Source organism: Pipra filicauda, unplaced genomic scaffold, assembly GCF_003945595.2.
Source record: "Pipra filicauda isolate LSUMZ 115617 unplaced genomic scaffold, ASM394559v2 scaffold322_size837228_pilon, whole genome shotgun sequence".
Lineage (NCBI taxonomy): Eukaryota > Metazoa > Chordata > Aves > Passeriformes > Pipridae > Pipra > Pipra filicauda.
The window spans coordinates 106,883-132,546 of NW_024104446.1; the positions used below are offsets into that span (position 1 = coordinate 106,883).

General features: G+C 35.6%; 1 protein-coding gene across 2 annotated transcripts in view; it reads right to left on the minus strand.

The window, feature by feature from the left end:
• ATRNL1 (attractin like 1) overlaps positions 1-25,664 on the minus strand; it is a 379,876-nt gene that overhangs the window by 26,926 nt on the left and 327,286 nt on the right. Inside the window, exon 27 of one of the 2 annotated variants that reach the window (XM_027740021.2) lies at positions 8,337-8,444. The exons of the other annotated variant lie outside the window; for it this stretch is intronic. Within the exon in view, the coding sequence (XP_027595822.1) occupies positions 8,337-8,444 (108 nt within the window). The remainder of the gene's footprint in view (positions 1-8,336; positions 8,445-25,664) is intronic. 2 annotated transcript variants of the gene reach the window in all.

Consider the following 25,664-nt stretch of genomic DNA (forward strand, 5'->3'; position numbering starts at 1 on the left):
TTGGACGGCTGCCCGAAGTTTAGGCGAAGGTTTAGTCATCTGCTGTCCTGGGCAGGGGTATTGCCTTCTACACGGTGAATTGATATTCACTTCAGACACAAATTCAGTTTGATAGATGCTATAGAATGATAAAACTTCAGTGAAAAGCGGCATAACCTATATGATTACCTAACAGTACATGCAGATTGTCAACTTTTGTGAAGAAAAGCAAAAGCAGTGCACTTCTGTCTACTGCAGTTTCAATATGTATTGTTAGCAGGTAGATCTTGACTATAGAGCTAGAAAGCAGCATGAATGTAAAGTCTCTGAAGTAAGGCTAAGGATTACAAGTTGCTAAATACAAACAGCACTCTACAGTACCCATTTCCACCTGGAAACATGGGAGATAGCTGATGAAAGATTATACTTCCTGTATCTACTTCTTCTCCTTTCCTTTTTAAGAGAGAAATGTCCTACTTTAAAGGTGAGAAAAACCTTCTGATCTAAAACCAAGAAAAATGCTAAGAAAATATATGTAACTAGAAAGAGCAGCATGTCAGAGAATGGCATGCACAAATCAGGTTAACAGAAAGGTCCAGTGAATTAAACAAAGAAAAAATTCCATCTGTGTGCTTTTTTAGTTATGCAGATAGCACAACTATTTCCATGCTTTGTTATGTTCAGTTTAAATAGTTCTGGAAATATCTCCTTGTCATGGATTTGCTATCCAAAGGCAAGATTCCCATAAGCAAGCCTTGTTCAAAGACAATCCTACAGGTACTTTTATACATATACATACATTTTGCTTTTGTATTCAGTGAACGTTGTACCCATCTACTTTATGAAATAACACTTTCAAAAATTGAATTTATTAAAAGTACAGTGTCATTATTTATAACAGACATATATAAACACTTCTGCTTGAAAACAATCAGAATAATTATTTTGATACTTTGAATTTGCAATTCTGCATCATACAACAATTTAATACTTGTATTCACAGCATGCCAATATGACTGAAACACCTACACTTAGCTGGCAAGCAAAAATTCCTACTAATTGTTCCAATTGAGCACGAAATTTCTTGGCAATTTTATTCAACACAATTTCTGTAGTCATCTGATTATGCAATACATGTGCCAAATAAATTTTGTGAATTGGAAAGATACATTTTATCAAAAAACTTGAACAAAATCAGGTTTTCCAAACTAATTGTGAATAGACAGATCCTACTGCTCATACGCTAATAAGCAAAGGCTTTACTCTCCTGTTAGGATGAAATATTAGGACATCAAACTCCATCTAGACAAATATCCTATACATCACGTTTAAAGTATTCTTACAATGTCTGTTTGCCCATGAAGGTAGATTGACTCAACAGAAATAAACAAGCAAACCAGAGAATACAGGGATTGAAAATATTTTTCCTGTAAATTTAGAGAGTGAATATATTCCAGAACTGATCTAGAATTTTAAAATACTTTCTTTAATTTAAAGACTCATGCAAAACATCAACAGGTTTTAAAGTGTTAGTGTATATCTTAGCAATAACACACACACAAAATTGGTCTATATGAAAAAAACATGCAGCTTATTCCAGGCAACATTTCTCAGACTATTTTTAGATTACCCATATGCCAGAGAAGAAAAATATTACTTAGGAATCTTAAAATACTGTTAATGTGATTCTGTGCAAGGAATTGAACATCGATACACTTTATATTGAGTTAGTATACACAACACATAAAAAATCATAGCTGTGACCCATATGGATGACCAGCCATGTTATTTGTTCCGTGTTTTTTCTGAATTTGTTCTGAATCACAGGCTCAGAACATTCACACATTGCTAGACATAAATTTAAAGAGAAGCAACAAAAATCTCATGCAAATGTAAAGATGCTTAACTGGGCAGAGCTACACTGTTGTATGTAACCACTGAATGAGGAATGAAATAGTATAAAATCTAAAATTCTTATTTCGTGAAAAACAGTTCATATAAGGAAGGAGGTAATGCAAACCAAACAATGCTTCTTTGGGGTAAATGTTTTTCTCTAGTGGAATAACCACTAAATGTGAATTCTGCATACGGTATAACATCCCTTGCACATGGTATCACAAAAAAATACCCAAGATGAATCAATCAATTGGAAAGACTATTTGAAAGTAGGATTTAAAATACAGTGACTCAATAGTTTAGGAGAAAGTTTTCAAGATGAACAGGACTGAAGGAGTGGGCAGAGAAGGCAGTGAGCCATCAAGGTCGAAGTGAAGCACAAGATAATGGAGTTCTTGAGGCAGTGGACAGCAAATTTAACATGATCTTTGAGTAATACAGAAAAGCAGAAAATGTGATCCAATATAGATTCTTCTCCTCATGTCAGGTGTATCATCTACCTACAGTTTTCTGAGATCTAGTAGTCTAGGATGCACGGATTTTGAAAGGCTATAAAAATGGTAATGCACTGGTTAAGACAAAAATAATTACATCATTAATACAGACTTCAAGAAGAATATTGAAGATATTCCAGAATGGATGGAGATCATGTTTGGCAGGCCTACAGTCAGGGAGAGACTGGGGTCAGAGATGACTTAACAGTTTCTGATCTTGCAAAAAAATCGAGGACATAAGTCAATGAATATAACAGCAAAAGTGAAAAGAAGGGTCATAAATATTCAGTAACAGAAAACTAACACTGCAATGAAGGTAATTAAAGTGTTCAAACAACAGAAATGGAATGTTTTCAGAGAATATGAAGAAGGAAGAACTAGGTAGCAATCAGAATAGTAATAAAGACAGAGCTGAAAGGAGGTAGCTAATGCAGCTATGGTACATGGTACCTGAGAAATGTTTGTCCATACTGTTCTAAAAAGCTTCCAATAAAAGAAATTCCATCACCTCCCCAGGCAATTGCTTTCAGTGATTCACTTTAGTATGAGAAGCTTTCCCTGATACCTTCCTAAACCTTCCCTACTACAATTTAAGTCCATTACACCTTTGATGCCTGCAGTGCACGCCAAAGAGATTGTTGCCCTCCTGATTGCCACTAACCTTTTGCATATTTGGGAGTTATTATTCTGACTCCTTTCAATAGTCTACTCCAATTTTCTTGACTTTTCGTTGTAGTTCTATTTTCTAAGTCTGATTGCTCACATTGTTCTCATCTAGATTCTCTCTCCTCTGGTCCTTCTTGAGCTACAGCATATAGCTCAAGGCTCTAGCATGACTTTTAAGTAAGCAAGACATGCAAGTATAATGGTCTTTGATTGTTCCTATTGATAAATACATATTGCTTTTATGGTCACTGGAAACAAGCTGACCATTCTAGGGACAATTGCATCATTATATTAAATAAATTATTACTTTTGTACAAGAGGAGAGAAGTTATCCTCTGATACTGAGACTAAAATTAGGAACTGAGAATATCATGGGGCAATCTGATGACCTGTACCAAAGAGTTGGAAAGAGTCTGTTCCTTGACATGAGACATTATGTCATCAATATAATGCAGGTGCAATCCTGATGAAATATATAAATAGTTTCTTTTTGCACAAAATAATGAAGTATGCTTAGATCGCATTTTCAAAAATTATTCACTTTGGTTTATTCAAATTATTCAAGAAAACAAACCCACCTTAACTGGTTTTATTTGTGAACCAAGCTAAAAAGTCTCTTTATTGGCAGAAGAAGCCAGCAACACAGCTTAATAAATACTTCAATTACTTAAACTCCACAAACTTCTAGTACAGGATTTTAATGTGTTTTGGTAGTCACTCACATTTCCAACAGCCATTCTTTGTATAATGATAGCTGCTGGTGTCAATGCACAGTTTCCAATTTTTTTACTCAAATAAATGAAAAATAATGGCTGATCTTTGCTTCATACATATCAAAAGTGCCTGAAATTCAAAACTTATTTAATGTATCATAAATATTACTTACTAGAGAATATTACTTGCTAGAGAAACAAACCTAGATTGTTTTGAAATTCAAAAATCTTGACATCATCTTACCTTGTCAGAAGCAGAGAAAAGTCTAATAACTGTAACAATTCTAGGGGAAACGCAGTAACTTGATGTGAAAATTATTGAAAGATTTACTGTGTGCTTTTCTGCAGAACTAATTATGAAAGAACATTGATTTGTAAAAAAAAAAAAAAGACATTCAAGTAATACTGTAAAGATATCAAATGGATGATCATCATAAAGTAAATCTGCATTTGGTTCTTCGTTCTTATGCAGGCAATGACACATCCATCTTCACTCAACAGATGTAGAACAGTAGATGCTGCTGTCCAGAGACTCAGCATGACATACATTAGAGTTTACAGCAGTGCCTACCTTATCTTGCAGGCCTAAAGAAATAATCTGTCCCTGTTTTTTAAAAAAAAAAAAAAGCCCATGGGCTCTGAATGAACAGAAAAATACCCAGAAAATTATGCAAAGAGGACAGAAAAAACATTTGTATTACTTTTCACTTAACATATAGATTAACTAGAATGACTGTCAGCAGCACAGTAGAAGGAACTCTTCAAAAGTGATTTACATTTTGAAGAGAAAAAAATTTTGCCTAAAGGAGGCTTAAAATATGAAGATAGCCTAAATGATTTAGCTTTTGGTATATACCGAAAAGTAAAAAGCAACCAGGTCTGAAAAATGGCTTAGATGTCTGGAAAAAAGAAATGAAAGGAATAAAAAACATTTTAACACTGAGGGCACTGAGGGTCAAGAAGCTCAGCAATGAGTATCTATTGATCTATGATGCTATTTTGATTTTTTATGATTCTGGTACTGAAAAAAATTATGGTGGTATTACAAAACAGCAAATATTCTCAGACCCTCTGGACAGGGTGTTTCTGCTGTTTTCTTGTTCTGCCCTTAACAGTCTATATGCTCTGTGCAACTGCTAACAAGGGAATCTCGGGAATTCTTTCTCTTTTATCTTCCCCTGGGACACCGGCAACTTCACTATAGCTGTGCTTGACTGTTCCCCTCTTGGGATCTAGAGGGTCACTGCCTTCCAGAATTCCCTTACCCTCCTCCAGCAGAGGATCCTTTAGACTGTTCTTATTCTTGCCAAGAGGGAGGAGGAAGACTGAGGGGTGGCCTGACTCCAGCCTCACCTTGCATTGTAAGAGCTCACACGGAATTCATCACTTCTAACAAGGGAAATGGCAATCATATTGGAAGCAGATGAAGATGCAAATCAGGGCTAGCATGGGTTAAATATGATAATTTGCACAAGATTAACCTCATGAATATCATGACACAGCGGGAGTGGGTATTGCTTGGTAGATTTAGAATTAAGATACCAACATGGTATCAATATCATTAGCAAGGTAGTGGTTGATGTGATACCAGGAGAGAAGGTGGGCAAAGGAAGAACCAAGTTTGATTTCTTCTCTGTTAAGTTTAAACTGACAATAAGACATTTAATAGTTGTTGTAAAGACAGCACGACAGAATGGATGACAAGATGAGACTTGCTAGTGTCAGAAAGGTGGCCTGAGGAGGTAAAGACTGATGAATGTTATTGTTTAAATAAGTAAAACAAAGGCTATTGAGAATGCCTAAAATCCTACTCAGACAGCAGGAAACAGGAGCAATATTATGCTGATTAAAGTTTTTTTAAAGGTGTTAATATCAAGATACTGTCATTTTGTTGGCAAAACATTAAGAAAGATAGACTGGCTGATAGAGACTCCAAAATTCAATTCTCTTCTGTAGTGTTTTCAGGATTTTATTTTAATCAGTTGCAAATTGCTGCTAACTGGAAATAGACCCAAATATTATCAGTTGTATTCTAAGTATCTAAATTAGGCAACCATTCTAAGTACAGTATGCATACTCTTGGGGTTTTTTTATGTTTTCTGAACAACAGGTAAAAAGTACCTTATAACTGCAAACTAAATCTCTCCAGTGAAAGAGCTGCTATGACTATTTACAAATAAATGCAAAATATAAAATAAAAGTTAACCAAACAGCATACTGGAATTACCAGTCACAGGAATACTGCCATGTACCAGACCACATCAGTATTAACGCAGAACACCAGCTGTACAAAACCACCATCATGCAAGTCAGATGACATTAATGAACAGCAGCCTTATTGTGCAGCTGAATGGGAGACTTGCAGTAATGTCTGGAAGAGTTCAATGACAGTACACTGTGCCTAAAGGACCCACGAATCAATACAATGTCACTGGAAGTGTTGGAGTTATTACAATGTCAATAAAAGTATAACAACAGTGTCCAAAGTATCAGTGAGTAACACACGATGTCAATAAAAGTGTGAGGTGAGGGAATGCAATGCACCATGGCTAAAATTGGAGACCCTGGTGTATATCAGTGCAAGATCTGTGCAATGCCAGCAGACCATTTTGAAGAGATTTACTGTATATTCTCATTTTTACCAAAATATCTCTAACTTTAAACCTCCCAAAAGGTATCAGATATGATAGCATTAAAATTATTTTAACTTAATACAACAAAATGAGGTTTACAGCTATTTGATACTATTCTATTCCTTAAGCACTGCATCCTGGAAATACATGTGTGACCTAAATTCCCCTCAGTCCAAAAGAGCAGAATATGAAGAACAGAATGGCAACTACAACTTTTAGTGTCCTTTCACAAATTGACAATAGACTGGGACCAGAAGCTTTATATAGTTCCTTTTTTTCACAGAATATATACTAAAGGACAATCAATACTCTGAATCCTCAGCACAATGCTTTGTTTGGATATAGATCAGTATATTAGAATTCTGAGAAAACTTTGAATGGACTTCATTCTGTGTCTAACTACATATTAATTAGGAAAAAACCACTATGGATGCTGAATTCTAAACAATTACTGGAAAATGCTAGGCTAGGAAGAAAAAGCTAATAAAAACTGTAAAATATAATTAAAATATTTTAGCATCTACCTCTTTTAGTGCTAAGTAAAAGACATGAGAAAGAAAATATGGCAATTAAATTGTGATGTTTACTTCTAAAGTTTAATTAAATAATCAGTATGTACAGAATTAGAGTTTGGATGCCTCAGCTTCCACTCACTGCCTCCCTTTGAAAAGACAACAGAGAAAATGTTCCCAGATACTAGTTTGTAGAAACAATGAAATCACATTTTAATAAAGTTAACTTTTAACTGCTGTGTAATGTGCCCTCAGCCTGGGGAGCTGGAGAGGTCTTCTCTTTCAAGATAAGAGGAGACAGAAGTATGGTCATATTGGTGAAGAATGTGAGAGTTCTAGTATTTGGTTAGAAAATAAGAAACCTTCTTCAAAGAAATATGTAATTTTTATTCACTAGCTATTCCAAATATTTAAATTATGACAGTAAGAACAACTGTGATTGTTTCCTGCACAGTAGCAGGACAGAGCATATCAGTTTGACAAGTAGTCAAGATCTGATTCTTTCTTTCTGGTATGAATCTGTTTTTCATGTTGCTTTCTTCTCCATGAACCTTAGAGATTTGATAAACTGTATTTAATCTTCCACTGAGATAGGCTATTGAGAAAAGCAAGAGAAACTTTGAATTTAAGAAGAATTGGCAGCAATGAAGAGTACAATCTTAAAAGATTTCAGAGCTATCACACCTCATTCCCAGGTCCGACCATAAATGGGATAAAGTAATAACTGTAAACACAATCTGGTAAAAAAAGTAAAGGAATAGAGGATTATGATCTACCAAAAGCCCAGCCTAGATTAGATATCCATTATTATCCAAAAATTGTAATTTTCCCTCTATTTTCAGGTAAACTTCCAGAATCCATTTCATGCATTATTACACCATTCCAATATCATATTGCTTTGCATATTATTATTTCTTTTCCAATGTACTGCAATTGCAATAAAAGATTGCAGTAATGTAGCCATTACCTACAAACAAAACTATGTGGTATATTCTGTATGCTTTAAACCTGTGCATATAAAACACAGCACTGAAACTCAACTCACAGCTGCTTTATTTATTTATTTGTTTGTTTGCTGTAATGTCTGTTAATTAAGATAGATGCTAACTAGGTGGCACTGTGTGCTTGAAGGGCTGAGCGTGACATTTTTTCCCTCCTTAATGCCTGCATCTTGCATTCCTTCAGCTCACATCCATCAGGAAAGGACTGCCAGGTGAGCTGACTGTCACTCCAGACCAGGCTAATAGATTCTCCAGTGGCTTTTGTTACAGTTCATGTCATGCTATTAAAACTCTGTGCCTTGAAAATGACATAACATACGTAGCTGAGACTTGTCAGCTCCAGGTAATCAGATGCTGCTTGGTTTCAGAAGCAGATGCAGATGAGACTGGCAATATAAATATGCAAATCACAATGGTCCCTTGTCAGCACCACTGTTCCTACCTCTAATGGCCCTCGTAGAAAGTCTGTTTGCTCAGCTCCTACTTCCAGTGCTACATCGACAGAAGCAAAGGGGCGGCTGGCCATCTGCTGTCGCTCCCGCATAAGTTGCTGATGAGGAAAAAATGATGTTTTAACAAAACATTAAAAAACGCACCAGATATTAGTCTGCCCTACTATACCTCCCATTAAAACATAAGAATGCAAATAGCATGCAAATAATCATATTTGTAACATCAAAGTGAGAAAGTTATACTAAATCATCATCATCATCATCATCTATATTTACTTGAGAACGGAGCACAGAAGGCTATGATGGCTACAAATGGTATTTCAGCTTGAACTCTGACAAAATCTCCAAACGAAAGCTTCCCTAACTGACTGTTCTCTCTAAACAACTTTGCTATTCGTGCAAGTGGCAAGCAAATATGGGAAATGGTTGGTAAAAATAGTTGAAATCTAATTCCAATGATAATGCAAGCATTAGAACACCTGCCAAAAACAAGTCCACTTGGCCTTCAAATTTTCATATTTCACAACTAAGCCAGATGGAGTTAATAGTGTCAGGACTCAATTTTACACAGTATCTTTTCTGCAGCTACTTTTATATAAGGAATAACATGTCAGGATTGGGAAGGCTGCATCGGTGTATTAAGAATAAGCTCAGCTATGCTCAGAGAGCTTGTATAATCCCTTCCAATCATACCAGTGTGCACAGAATTCCCTAGCAAAACCACAAAGTTAACTCATATTTCTTCCTCAATCTGTAATTATAATGCTTATTAAAGCATGATGTATAAAAATGATGACCAGCACTAGATATTACAGATCTTACTTCACTGGTTCAGTGCAACTAATAAAAGCATTATTAAATATTTAAGATGAATGATTCGTGCAATTCAAGTTATGTGTTCCTTCAGCTGAACAGGATGTCACAGCATCTTGAAAAGACAAAATGATTGCAAAAATGTTTTATTAGGAAAGATCTAAGTTTCATTTTCTTAGGGTTCTTCTCCCTTTTATATCTCTGGGAAGCTTAAAACATTAGAAGGTGGTATTTGAATGTAAATTACACTATCACTGTGACATACTGTTCATAAAAGCCTTTGAAAGAATAAAAGATATGCAAGCAAATATTTGCTGGCGGCTTACTAATAAACACCCTTGATTTAAGGCCTGTTACAAAGCAAGAAACTGGTTTTGTAATACTTCTCATGCATTTTGCCCTGACTTGCTTTTTAAGATTGTCTATAGTCATCTAAAGACGCACTCATAACGTTAAAATCAAACCAGTACAGTGGTCTCTCAGTGCATACCCAGTACATTCCTAAGGCCTGGTTTTTATAACCAGGCAGTGTGTTTGTCAGCAAGCACCTGCACAAATGCAGTATATCATACCAAGAGGATAATCAATATGTCTGTGGGTGAAACTGCATGTTTTATATTGGGAATAAATAAAAGCCCCGTATGAATACCTAGATGGTTAAGAATTATGTTTCTATCCCTTCACTTTAAAATGAAAACGGTGGTCTCTGTCTAGGATTTACATCAGCACTGATTTTTATCAATACAATATACTAATAGATTTTACAGCCCAAAAAATACTGAGTCACTACATGCTAAAATTACTACATCTAGCTCCTTTTCTTCCTAAAATAACAAAAATTAAAGAAAACAGTGTTATTAGAGCAGTCGTGCCACATGGAACTCATTAGAGTATTGTAAGTGTGCAGAGCTATTGGCAAGTGCTTACTCTTTAATGGGAAACCAAACACTGTTTTAAACAAATAGAACTGCTTGGGGAAAGTACTTAAATGAACAGAATAACCTACAACCCAAATGTGCAAACCATTATTTAAAAGGTTTACTTAATGTGAATCATAAAGATACGTACATTTGATATGTTTTCTGTTTTTTAAGTCTAGTAGGTTTCTTCAACTCTGCTCCTGGTCAGGCATCCAGTAAAACCTTTTCATTCATAAGACAGTCACTGTAATTTTGATGCTTTGTCATTTGAGAAGAGTACCACAAAGATTCTTAATTAGCTCAGTAAACAAGAATGAAAACTTTAAAATGTTCAGCTGCCCATAAAGTGCTGCTGAGTTTGGCAGCTGAGCACTTTCGCATCAAAGATAAGTGCTCTGTTCAAAATAAAGCTGCTTTCTGTTCAGCATTTTAAAACTCCCTGTAAGGTGCAGAACAGGAAAATTGAGACACAATGAAGAGAAATACAGGAAGCTATTATGATGCTTAAAATCAGTTTTGTGTCTGGAAAAGGTCACTACCTCCCACCATCTGCAACAGTCTGTATATCAAGACTGGGAAAAGACAAATTCCAGTTATAGAACATGTTGTGAGACAGATTATTGCGTGGTGAGTGTCATTCAGGTGTGACATCTTATGTGCTGTTTTCATGTAGTCCATATGGTCATGGGGAATTCCCATAATTCACCCATAGGCCAAGAAACATGACAATTCTCTGAACATGGGTACTATGAAAAGAGTGAAAAAGCTCCTCCTTGCCTTTTCAGCAGTCAAAGAGATAAAAAAAACCCAAAATGGAAAGTGGAACTATAATGCTGTTACTTCTACACTCATGTCCAAAAAAATTACTGCATTTAAAAATCATACAAACAAAAAATAAATACATACTTTTTCAGGAATTAGGGATATTTGCTTGGAGACATAATATAGATAGATATTATTAATATGTAATATTTGAATATTTTGTCCCAAATTTAATTTGTAACATTCAGAATATAGGCACACGTCTAAATATTCACTTAAAGGTATGGGAAATTATAAACATTATTTTTTCAGTGCAGGGAGTTTCACAGCGTCAGGACCGGGAAATTAAATAAGCATTTATTTGACTGAGCAGACAACTGATTTCAAGTTCTACCATAATTTTAAATCTCATTAAGTAGAAGATTATTGACAAGATTAATTTTTTAAGCATCTCTATTATTTTGCAGCAATTTCAAGGTATTAATTTCTATCCTATTAAAGAGTTTTTCTTTCAAAGTGTAGAATTCTAGCTGTCATCAGTGAAGAACAGTAAGATGTTAGGATACTACAAATTAGGTCAATTTCTCACTCAACACCCATATAATTTGAAAAAATTCTTAAAACCCAACAATTTCGGCATAACTAGTTCCATATCATGGAAATATATATTTCACCTGTTTCTCTATGCACATGTAGACATCTTAGATTATGGCAATTTTGAGTTTTGGTGAGCTAGTCAAATAAGTACCTTTGAAATAGGACCTACTTTCCCACCTAGAAGTAGATCACAAGAAAGTTTTTGCCTAGGTATGCAATTCAATTTTAGTATTGATCAAAAAAATTCTCATGAGGGATAATACTCCTCAATTCAATTTGGAGTAAATGAAAATGTTCCATAGTATTTTGTATAAGCTTCTATAAGGAAATGTTCTTATTTAAGTAGAAATGTTTTGATTTTTTTTCTTTTGGTTGATAACATTCAGACTTGCTTTCAAAATATTTTAATGCCTGCATTGTATTAATATACAATAAAACACTCAATGTAAAATATATATTACAGTGATTTAACAGTAACAGAATACAATATTCCAGCTGATGTGTTTCAAATGTTTTGTATTTTGCGAATTTCTCTTCTCCTTCCCTTCTCCTTCCCCTTCTCCTTCCCTTTCCTTTCCTTCTCTTCCCTTTTCTTTCCTTCTCTTCCCTTTTCTTTCCTTCTCTTCCCTTTTCTTTTCTTTCTTTCTTTTTTTTTTTTTTTAAGACTTGGTCTCTCAAATTGAATTCAATACTGTTCTTCTGACTAGCACTGCTTTTTCTATGCTATTCTCTTCACCTTCCAGTGGAACTGCCCTGGAAAAGCCCTAATTGGAAAAATCTAATAAAGTGCAAGAGACATTAGGAACTAGACAGGTATACTTTCTCTTTGTTATACAGTAACAGACATTCTTGAGAGACTGATAGATTGGGATAGCTGAAAAGGATGAGGCCATTTTAGTGCCATAATAGGACGAACAGAAAAATCCTTTCAAAGATCTTTCTGTTGCTGTTTGGCACCTCTAATGGGCTACTTTAGCCCACTGGCAAGCAAGGTACATGCTGAAGTGTGCCATGAAGGATGCACAGACAAGAGTGTATGTCCAAGTTCATAGGGAGCTCGATGACTAGGGTGGGGATAAGAAGTGGTAAACACCAGTAAAAATGTTCAGGAGACTTCTGACTGCCAAAAAGAAGAGTTTTCCTTTTGGCTTTTCAGAGCCAGGCAGTCTCAATACATTATCCCAGAAATAAGAAATGATACGGCAGTCGAGAGGTGCCTGTTATTTTAATAAGAGCAACAACTGCCTAGGTTTCCTAGCTTTTCTTCCTTCACATCTTAGATATGCTTGGTTTTTCCCTAGATCAGATCACCATTAATAATGTACCAGGACACATCCATGCATTTGTCAAGGTGAGTATTCAAAACCACGAAGGATAGCAATTCTGCATCTCTCTGGAAACTGCCGTCTAGTCCAGTGTTGCATGACCCTCCTTGTGACAAAGATTTTCCAAATGTCTCATTTGAAATTCCTATTCTGCTTAATCATCCCTGAGTTCTGAATTTTCTGCAGTTGCAAGTTGGTCTCCTCCTTTCCTGTTTCTGTGCTGTCAACTGCTGATGTGAGTAACATCAAAAGGCTACAAGAGAAGCATTAACAACACCATGCACTAAATCTGAGTTTTAGAGGAAAAGTATTGCAACGAGAAAAAATGCCAAAACCTCATGGCATTGACTAATTTCTGATCACACTGTATTTGACAAGCTCCAAAACTTAAAAAAATCAAAAATGTATGTAAGTAGGCAGCCCTGCAAAACCAGAGCCTCCGTAGGAAATGCAATTCAGCCACTCATTGCATATTCTTGAGGGTTCTTACTGCCATATCAAATCAACAGAAGTAACTTATATGGGCTTATATGACTACACAGATCTGAGTGGATCACAGGTATTTTAATTAGAAACACAATTTAATTCCCTTCAAAAATATTAAATTCTCATTTTCAAACTGAATATTGATATTTCAATGAAGCTCTGATTATTCACTTTAATTTGCAGAAGACAAAGCTTGCCTTCTCTGTAACTTTTCTTACTGTAACTCTTGGTGTTACAAATATCTTCAGATTAAATTGTCTATTTACATAGCTGGAAAGGAGAGCAATTTCTCATTTACATGTTGAATAACCTATTTGACTTGGTTAATTCCCAAATCAGCTGCTTTCACTGGAAAGGCATATCATAGTCATTAAACTATTTTATTGGATTTTAGGTGATATAACCTCACCATTCCATGATTGCAGGAGATACAGTGGTTTTAAGAGATGAATAAAAGTTGGCATAGGAAACCAAGCAGCAGGAATAGCCATAGTTATGACAGTAGTCTGACAATCTGGATTCATTCATCCTCTCCGTCATGAACTTCCTAAATAATCATTTCCCTCTGCCTCATTTCCCACTCTGTTAAGTGGAAAGTGCCCCGACACAAGCGTGCATTCAGGTAGGCAATGAGATATTACAATGATAGACATAGTATAACGTGCTATTTGCACTGCAAAACAATCTGTGGAAACTTCCTAAGATATCAGGGCCTATTCCATGTCACTTTCTTTGAAAATTGCCTGAAGAAAAAGTGTGCTCAGGCATGTGCAAAGGTCTGTCAGGGGAAAAAATGAGAGGAGTTATACTTCTTGTCCTAGCTTTATACTGAATAAAATGAAGGGTTATTTAAACTAGACATAGCCCAGCAAACAACAGCTAAGGCATACTTAAAATATAGTGTACACATCCCCCCAAAAATAACAGTTCCAAAAGGTCAAGTTTTTATGTATCCTTTTTGGAAACCAAATACCAGTCGTCTGCAATTTCCCTTGAACAAATCAAAAATGAGAAAAAAAGGTGAGCCCTGAAAAGGTCATTTCGCTGCTAGATCCACGGAACAGATATTTAATGTATTGCACATTAGCAAGAAAAGAACAAAATATGAATCTACGGTGACTTCAGGTTTTGGAACTTTTTGATTCTGGAGTAGAATTCCCATCTCTAATACTCCAAGTATGAAAAGCTGCTTATTACAAGCTGCTATTATTACAAGGGAAATGGCACCCTGGGGGTGATGCTTATTTACAAGTAATTTACGGGGGATCATGTTACAATAAAGTTGTGATTGATCCTTCATATTTTTCCCTAGAGATTAATTTAGCATAGGAAGATTTTTTGGGTGCTAAGAATCAATAATAAGCTCAAAATTCAATTCACTGCTTTAAAATTTAAGAAGCGCTATACAAGACCAAATCCTATTATCTCTTTCACTTAGATCACTGCAAATCCATGTTGCACACCTACACAGTTCTGTAAAGAGGTACTTAAGTCTCTCTGTAGGCCTTGCTAACCCAAGAATTGTACTCTTATTCCTAATCAAGCGGGTTATCCTTTCGGCTGAAACTGTTGAACGTTTTGCTGTTAGCTAGCAGACACATTTTCAGTTGACAGAAAATTTCTAAAAACGCTTGTTCTGCAAAGTCATTCTGTGTACACAGAAAAAGAGAGCCAGATCCACTAATTATAGATGTTGAAATGTTTCCACACAAGACATTCTATCATATTTGCCCAAGGACAGTTATTTATAAGTGAATATAATAAAATATATCTTAAAAATTAATTATTTTAAAATATGAAAGAGTGATTCAAATATCATATTATGCAAACTACTCCTTGGAACTCGGTCATTTACAATGGTGCCACATAAATAATCCTTTCAAAATGTCTTCTAAAGAATTATGAACACTGACAGTGTAGTCTTAAAAAGATAAGTGCCACCTTTAAAAGGGAAACAGAATAGACACAGTGTGAAAGTTCCTTATATTGACAAAATCTCAGTCCATCCTATCAACATTATTAAGCTGCTGCTTTTGATATGAGGCACCATGAATATTATCCATTATTATCACAACTGTTTAAAACCAGTTTTAGTTACTTAGATCTTAGACAACAGATGTCAAGGTGATAATTCCCAGCTCTTCCTAAAGTGATTCAAATTGCTTTAAAGATAGCAAATATGGTCTAATAAAAGAAACTGGATATAAGTGGTACCCCATGAGATCACCTTGCCTACCTCTGTTTGTTGTTCCTACACAAAGGCAGGTTGCAGTGTGATTATGATTCTTCCAGCAGATGTATGTTTCTTAAAAAGGCTGCAGTGGTGGAGGTTCCACAGTCACCGCAGAAGTCCAGAGCACCTGGTGATCCCCATGATGGAAAGATATTTTAAAAATCTAAATTAAATTTTCATACTGACGTTTAAGCCAATTGCTTCCTGTACTGTCTGCAGTGGAGACCATTCTCTGTCTACAAGTGAGAAGAAATCTCCACCAAAACTCTCTTGTCCTTTACAGGAGCTCTTTATAAATCTGAAGTTTTCCTTTAACCTTCTCAACTATAAACAAATGTGGGTATATAAATGTTTCCTCAACACTCCTGCTCCCATTTTCAGTGCTTCCCTCTATCTCTTAAATCAACATCAGAATCAGATCCCAGCAGAAGCCCACTTAATGCACCTTTCCCTTTTCACAATCAGCAACTTATAACTAAACACTCCAAAAATACACTTTTACATTCACTTCCTATTTATCTAAAGGGTCTGCTAGTCTGTTGTATCAAGAAATTAGTTTGGCTTGACACAATTTGTGCTAGAAAAAAACCCCAACATTAAATGTCTCTCATATCTTCACTTTTTTCTACATTCCTATACAGTATGTAAAAATTGTTTATCCCAGTACTTCGCTAAGAATTAAGGATAAATTGGCTGATTTCTAATCGCCCAGTCCTTCCTTTTATCTCTTCTTTTCTAAGATAGGAATTAAAATCCTCCCTGGCTTGAACCTCATTTGTCCTACCTGAAGTCTCAGAACTCTGTCAGCTCTGGGATCACATTGTGCTTAGACAATTCTTCAAACATTCTAAAATATATTTAATCAGGTTTTTCAATTTGAAAATACTTAGCAAGTACTCTCCCACCCATCTTTCTACTTTACTGCTTGATATTGTATCAGTTTTTCATTGTAGGTGTTTACAAACTTTTAAAGAGGCTTTAACTAAAGCACTTTCTAAAACAGACTCTTTCCTAGCACAGAGATAGTCAGAAAGAATGGGTGTATGTACTATTACTTTAAAGAGAAGTTCAAGTTCAGGATGAGTACATTTTAGTTTGCAAACAATGTCAATGCATTTTTTAACCTACAAGACAACAAAAAGGGTAGGCAATGGATTTGTCTTTTAAGTGAACTGATGTGGAAATTTGTAGTACGAATTATAATGACTGAATTGAAGCAATGCCAATTTACAAAAAGCTGAAGTTTCTGAAATATACCTAGACCCTAGACCACATAGTGACTTCAGGCAATCAAAGTCTTCACATCTTTTTTCAGATGATTTGGAATCCAAGGCTTATATTTATTTATTCTCTATTTTTTAAAATTAAATTTTTACATGTACAAAAATTACGAAAGAAGATAAATAATAATTAGCAGAAAAACTGGGCTGTACTTCAACAAAGGTGGAGTTTGCTTTTTTTTATTACCTCTAGTTCTTTAAAACTATCTATTACTGGTACACTGATGAAGTGACAATGTAAATGAAACGTTTTAAGTGCAGCATCATTGCCAATTATACAACTATTCTAAAGTGGTCCTTCAGAAGCTACTTAAAACACAAACGATGTTACCATTAAGGAAGGTAAACTGGTGATGTACCATGACTGACTGATGTCTTTAAATGCTTTCAAGCTTTAATTCTTAGAGTATTAAGCAAAATAATCTTCCTTTTCACTGCCTTCCAAAGGGGACCAAAAAGAGGTGCACTTACTGGTATTCCTGCCTGTCTCAGGATGAAAATGTCCTAATCCCCATGAATCCTCACTGTAAGGAGCTGAATAGCCTTGCTATTACAAGCTGAATGAGCATGCCACAGTACCATGTTGGATGAGTAAAGGTCTTCCTCACAATCCTTACAAAATTTGACTCTGTGTTACTAGGTTATCAACACCCTTTTCATTAAAAAATGAGACTCATCCTGCCACTGATAGCTTTTTTAGCTCAACTGCCACATCCAGGAGCAGAGTTAATACCCAGTAATTTTCACATCAACCATGCAATTACGAATCATTAGTAAAGACATAGTTTTAAGATATAGCCAGGATCAGAAAACGTGAAAAAAAAAAACAAAAAAAAAACTCTGATCATTCAGAATGTACAGAAAATCTTTGTAACGAATCCCGGCATTTTCAGCAAGAAGGGGTTTAGTTAAGCAACATAAAACTAGGATACTGAAATCTTGTCCAAAAAAATATTCCAAACTTCACAGATTTGCTCACCATACGTAGCACATTCAGGTCAGCAAGAATTTGGCACACACTGCTAGTGAGAATGGCATGTGGCCACAGCTCATTTTGTGCAGGGGAGTGAATGGCTCTGAAACAGATGCAGTTCTGCTGTCTGATCAGAGTAATAATGTGCACTAAAGCAGTTCTCCTTTGTTCATGTTGTGTCTAAGTTTGAAACAACAGATTTAGCAGATGTGAGATGTTACACTTTTAGTGGTGGTTGCTCAAGAATTCTTGAACAATAAGTTGATGGTAAAGCTTTCCACTCCTGCTATAGAACTGAGAAAGCAAGGCCATTGTCCATCCCTTACCTTTGAAAGGAACCAAGGAACCAAAACAGTTAGTTCTGAGTTAAAATTTCTTGAACAGGAAAGTATGAAAACCAAGGAACTGCTGATATAAGAAAGTCTGAAGCTTGTAACATTTTAATGGAGAATTATTTTAAAAGTTGAATTCCTACCTAGTAAGCTACAGATACTGAGGGGACTAGAACCATTCTAATCTCCTAAAATATTTAAGCTACATCAGAATTTCAGAAATAGAGGGTTTTCAAGCATTAAATACCCTAATCCTACAGTTTAAAATTCAGTTCTGAAGTAAGAAGCACAACACTAATTCCAAGAGACTACCTTGGCAATATCTGTAGCAGCAGCAGTCAGGTTGCTATTCTATTCATCTTCATAATAATTTTTTGCACAAACCTACTGCAAACAAGGAAACCTGACTTTCCCAGTAGTGTTCCTACAAGGGGTTGCACCAATCTGTGTGTGTGAATACTCCACAGATTAGAAAGAAATACTGTGAAGAAGTTAATCCCTCACTGCTGCCACACTGAGACTTTCAACAGAAAAGTGACAGAGTGTAAATCAAAGTACTCTGGCATTTTGAGCTCCAGTCAGACTGTTTCAAGAGGGAGAAGTGGGACGATTTAGAGTTCATCAATTATATCACATCAAATTAGCCTCCATCACTGGCTTGGCTCGACAGCTTTCATCTATTCTAATTTACAACAGAAAGGACAGCCAAGTACAGGATTGTGGCAAAGACACAGTCAGAGGGAAGCACAGCACTTTTGTGTGGTAGGAATGGAAGGCTTTTCTGGACAGCCGCTTTGGCTGGGTCAAATACTCCAGCCACTTGTAGTTTCTTTCATTTGCTTTGATCCAACAACCCTCATCCTCATCTAAGGAAGCAATGTGCTAAACATATTTTTAGCAGTTCTGCAGTTACTGCCTTTCTACACTGTTCTCTATATATCTGCCTTACTCAGTGATTTACCCTTTCAGTTAAATCCTTAAAATAGATGAGTACACTAGTAGAATGCTATTGTAACTGTATGTGGTTAGGACATAGGTTAGCTATCTTAAAGTAAAATTACTATCAGTAAATTTTTGGAATTTTCCTTCCAACTGACAGAATTTAAATTTGAATTTGCTATGGTTATTTGAAGACATTGACAGTGCAATAACTTAAATCACAGTGAAACACAGGAAAGCATTGAAAAACCTTACACAGATATAACTTCACAAAACATTTTATATTAAGAATTCATCCCTTTGCTATGGATGTGATCGCACTGTGTATCATTTAAATTGCAGTTTAGAGGCTTAGATGGATTGAAATGGAAACTGGGCCTTCTGCATAGTGGGGAATTTGCACAAGGATGAAAAGTCAGCTTTACTGTTTCTATCCACAGTAAATACTAAGAAAGAAACAAAAAGAATAAAAAGTTTTCCACAGAGCATCTGGTTTCCCTCTTCTCATAAAACCCTTTGATTTGTTTTAATACAGGCAAGTGAAAATAGTAATTTTAAAATGCACATATTGCAATGATTACTTCACCAGAATGAGAAGGGACTTCCAAAAGTATATTTCCATACTCTTCCATCAAAGTTTCTGTTCCTACTTGCATTACATGCATATCATTTTTACCTGCTTTCATCTAATATGGCCTGTTTCCAAATCAAATACTGCAAGCTTTAGGCAAGTCAAGGTCATCTTTCCCATTTTTTTACTTTCTCCACAAGCTTGACTTTACTGGTAGGATTTAAAGTAGTGAACTACTAATAGGATTTTTATGGCAGTCTTAAAGGTTTTTTCTTAAAATAATTGTATCAGATTAAAATGCTTAGGGACAAGTAAATTATCAGAATTCCTGACTGTGAGTTTTTAGAGGCCCTCACGTGATATTAGGAGCGATTAGTTCAAGCGAAAACTTAGAGACAGTATTATCTTTTACCTGGAATCTTAATTGGCTCCTTTTTATATGCAGTCTTATACCGTTTGTATAAAGAGCAATTGAATACAACACAAAGTACTCATGACTTTCCTCTTGCAAAACTGAAAACATTAGACATTTTAATATTCTTCTACAATATGCCCCTTTCTGCATAGGAATCTTTTACCTGCATTAGACAGAGCCCTACATTTTTCAAGAATGTGGACTTGTTTTCTTTTATTTGTTCCAGCTGGAGACATATTGGTTTAAAATGTCAGGGAACCTGCCATGTGTTAATGGTTTTTTGTATGGGCATCTCCTAAATGCTTTCAAATCTATGCCACTATAATGTGTGAGACAGCTGGAATTTCATGAATTGAAATTTATTTACCAAGAAAAAATGCAATAACATCCTTAATTGGGAGACAAAAGAAAACAAAGATATTATCTATGAGTCAAAGGTGCCACACATCTCAATGATTTTCTTCAACAGACCTATATTTATCACAGTGCATGCAAAGCAAGGACTTGCCCTCGGGGCTTCTTAAAAAGACCATGACAACTATGATCTGGCTAATTAATTTTCCCTACTTATTTGGAGTTGAGGGAAATATTCTAAAATGTAATGCTCAAACCCTTCAATATAAGTTTTGATTTTCTTACTTGGGGCTGTGGTGGTTGCTTGATTATTAACATGGAAAAAGATATTTCTTGATTACACGAACTTTGTCATTTAAATAGATGCATTTTAAAAACACATATGAATTAAAGATGATATTCACCTCTGCAAGGATACATTTACATCCTCTTTCCCATCTAACTGGGGACCAGCAAACTTCCCATATTTTCATCTGGATAAGAATCACTCTCAGCATTAGCTCTAGAACAGGTTCAATGACAGCTGGTAAGCCCCGCACACTGCAGAGGAGGCAGTTCCTTTGTGTGAAGCAAAGATCAGACTCCTATTTGTAAAGGTGAGCTGAATAACCACAAGGTGTGAAGTACAAGAGCAGTGGTGGGGTGTGATGACCTGAAAGGATTCTCTGATCCTTTTCTGCCACACCTAAATAGAGGTGGACTATAGAAGTCATTAAAGGTACTACAGGAAAAACTTCAGGATAATATCTCCATTGCAGTTTCCCTGCACTGGTGGAGAACTTTCTCCATCAGTGTCCAATGCTTTTGACAGTGCTTAAGACAAACTGGAAATTGAGTACATTGCTAATAGGTCCCAATGGACTCGGCTAATGCCATCAGAAGAGCAAGATATTTTTCCTCATCACGTTAAGAGGGGTTTGCAACTTCTCATCCAGTAGGAAGTCCTGCTTTGGTTGCTCAATATAACTATTCCTTGTGCCCAAAGTACACACTAATGTGGACGACCCAGTTTGCTGTCAGAGACAGGCAGCTTGGCATTGCTGGGCTATGGGTCTGAAAGATGAGCATTAGCTGTGATTTTTCTTATATGCAACCTTAACGTTTGTGTTAGGAGAAGGCAACATGAAAATCTAACAGCAAAGAAAGACACCTTGCTGACAGGCAAAGGGAGACTGAACAGTCACACAAAATGGATTATTTCAAGAACATACACAATCACAGGTTACTCTAATCATATTATGTTCTTTATGTCCTATATGGCCATTTTTGAGGGTCATTTCATAGGAGCTGCTTTTACCTGGTAAGAAGCTCTAAAGAGGTCCCTACAAATAATTCGGTTATTTTTAGCAATTGATAACAATAATTTTTCAAACTGCTACATGGCTCAAAATGCAAAGAATCATATTATTCCCACAGGTTATTTCTTTAACATTTTATGAATGCTCAGGTACAGTAGGAAAAGTTTTAATATTTGTTTTCTGACTATATATATATATATTTAGTATGAAGTTATAATTAGAAATATCCATGATTCAAATACAAAAGTCCACTCTATATAAGTACTCCAAAATGGCTGTTTGACATTTACTGCTTTGTCCATGTTCCAACACGAAAGGTGGGCAAAAAACACTAGTAAATTTGGTTCCATACAGGGATACCCTTGCCCCTACAAACCATGGATTGTAAGACTACAGCCTTATTAGAAAAGAAAAACCAATAATTTGGGAAAAGGATTTGAATATTTGCCTTGCTTTCTAATTTATCAGCATTTTGATTCCCTTCCGTTTGAATTCTGATGAATGAATCTTATGATTTCAACAGTAAAGATTTGCTTGCAGTTATATTTCACTGGCCTTTAAAATAACATGCTTTCATTCCTGTCCTAGAGGCAAAAGTCATTTCTGAGTTTCTCAGTCTTTGATGGAGGGAAATTTTGACCTAATTTTCTGACTCTTTAAAGGCAAAAGATGTCAACAATTTTTAAACATGGCTTTTTAAATGCAAGTGCAATAAACCGGGATCCAATAAAAATAAATAAATTAAAATTCAGGTATATAAAATTATTTTCTTCACAAGTGAAACCAGACACATCCCATAATCTTTCATTTGACTGTACCAATATAGACACACTGTGACTATACTGATTAAAACAATTTCAGAGTATATATGTTTTTCTATATTACATCAGTTGGTATCAGAGTGCTCACGTTTTTTTTTCCTGAGAAATGTAAAAATTTCTAAAATATATACCTTAAATTGTCTTATTATCTGTAGCATCTCTTCCTGCCCTGAAAATAAAATAGGTCCCTTGTTGAGCACCCCATATTTCTGACAATCAGCTTACATATGCTCCAGCATGGATTTAAAAATATGGTTTTATTTTAAAAATTCTGTCTTCTTTGATTACAAAAGTACAGTTTATATGATTTAGTAGTCAACTCAGAAATTAATGGTTTGTATCTGAATTAGTCCAGAGGAAAAAAAGTCATTGGAATTCACAGATGCTGGAGCACAAATTCATGTACACTAAATACTTCAGCTGCTTACTCCTCTTTTCTTCATTTATATTCAATGAGTCAGGGCTTACTGCAGCTGAGTATCTCAATTATTATTATTTTTTTCAAGTCCCTGAATTCTGAATGCACACAGGAGAGATCAGGTCCTTCCCTAATCAGGTTCTGCCCAATTTTCAGAAAACACAAAACCCACACTGGGAACCAGACTGACAGTGAGAGTTAGTGTCACTCAGACTGACATGGTCCAAGATATGCTAAACCAGAATCAAGTACACCAGAAATAGAGTTAATGAGGAAAAGCAGAATAAAGGAAAACAGCCAGCACAAAATATCCCATTTCTTTTTCTCAGATGTTTAGAAGTACATAAAACACAGTTAAATCCCATGGAATAAAAATGTTGCCATTGTGTTTTCATCCACTACATATATTGTGCATCTAGATAGTTTTTATTTGGAATAATTAGAACATTTTAAAAAAATGTATTCAATCTAATGTAAAACATACATTGAATACAGTTGTTTTAGTGGCCACACCACATTATAGCAGCACTTACTGCAACTACAAGTAGGAAAGGATGGCAGAATATTGGCATTATTCTTTCCCACAGTATACAGTTGTTTCAAACACTGAGTTATGCCTAAAGTATACCACATGACTCGTTTTCAGTAAGTCAAAGTGTGGCTTACACAGAATGAATGCAAACAATTTACATAGATATAGGTGTCCAAAATTTCATGTATTCTATTTAATTCCAATGCATATTACGCTTTCACTGTTGAGTGAACAGGACTTTGTAATACAGCTAGAAAGTCAACTGAAGAATCATGTTGGATACAGTCCGCTAGACAACCCAAGACACCTGTAAGCCAGTTTCCTCTTCTGCAAAAAGAAGAGTCAAAATACACAATGGAGAGCAAAAATGGGGGAAAGCTCGGGCTAAACCACAGAACACATTCTCATGTTGTGCATGACAGCGGGCAGTAATGCCAAGCTCTCCAGTCAGCCAGTGTGTGACAGAGAGAAATGCACTCTTTTGGATGCAAGGAATCAATCACATTTGCTATACACAGTACAGAACTGTGGCATCTGATCCAAAGCAAGATACTGTACCAACATGCAACCCAGCTCTGGAGCTGGACACAGATGATAAAGAACAATACTTCATGCTGCCTGGAATTACAAGTTCCAGAAGGTATAGCAGCCTCCTGAACATTTCAGAGATCAATGTTTACCTGGCCCAAAACAAAATAATTCAATTTTTCATCCACTCATTGGAAATTTTCCCTGATATATGTCATTTCTCATTCAAAGCTGACATTTAGATAAAGTAATATTTTTGAAAATAAAAATATTCTATTTAGCTTTAGTAACAAATAATGAGAAACATTAAGTGTAGGGATCACTGCCATTATTTCAAGGATTTTACTCATTCTGTACACAGTTTGGAGTCATTGAGAAATGTTTCTGATCCTAATTTGCATCAAAGAATTACATGAATTGTTATGCAAAAAATAAACAAAACTGACCAGCAAGACATAGCCAAGATGAGAGATTACACCCAGTTTACTGAATTTACTCCGGGATTTTTTTGCTAGTCTTGTATTTCCAGGCAATGTTTTGGCCCTTTAACATACAAACTGCAGACTGGTAGCTGTGACTCAGCTGTACAAAACAGATCTCATATTTTCCTCTCCTGGGGCACCTCTTCTCCAGAAGCAAACTCATTTAATGTCACCTCAGCTGCCACTGGCAAATTCACCAGCAGTGCAGAAGAATCAAGCTGTGATGTGCCATGAAAGAAAAACAGAGGCTGGACCTACAGTTTACTATATGCAAAAAGGACTTCTAACACCACCTGGACATAAATTACATTTACTTTTCAAAGAGTAAATCTCTATCCTTAACCTTAATATGGGCCAGCTGTGGTGTCAGCTGCATTTGTCAAAGTAAATTTACTTGTTTAAAAGAAATGCCATCAGTGATGGAACTATATATATATATGTGGCTCAATATATATATTGAGCTTTGAATGCTTTTTCAACAGTTTCATACAATTTCTAATAAAATGTCCAATTATTTAGCCACGTTAAGAAAGCAACCTTCATACCAAGTTGTCACAAGTTCTTCAAATAACTGGGCAGTATTTGTGGGCATATTGCTATCTCTGCTAAAAACCCCACAAGGCTCTGGTGCAAGGGTTTGCAGACATCAATCAGACTTAGGATATGTGAAAGTCTTCTTCAGTATCTGGATTTCCACAGAGGTGGTTTTGGAGGGCTGTGTTTTAGTTTGATACTGCAAACACTTGTGTGCTGTTAGCCTAAAACTACTAGTGCACAATTCAGAGCCTTGCTGCCGTGTTTCTTAATGCAAAATGACATGGTACATTATTTGCCACATCAGGAAAGGCTGAAACTATGCCCTAAGGCAAAACATCCTGAGTCATAATTATTCAATTATGATGTTTAAGATCATCCACTGTTGTGTGAGTACTGTGAAAATGAGGCATAATGAAATGGGTTACACCAGATCTGGTATTTCACCCTTCTGTCTGATCATGCTGACTTTGGAGATTTAACTCAGTTCTCTTGTATGGTTCTGTGAGGCTTATTATTATTTCCATTTTAATATTAAACTAGAAAATGTCTGAATATGGTATGGAAGTATTTCATGCTATATTAAAAAATATTTACAATCTATACAAAAGAAAAACACACACTTAAAATACTTAGAATTATTTTTAATCTAGGGAGCTAGAGTAATAGAAGAATTATTCATTCATTGTTATTGTCAATAAAACC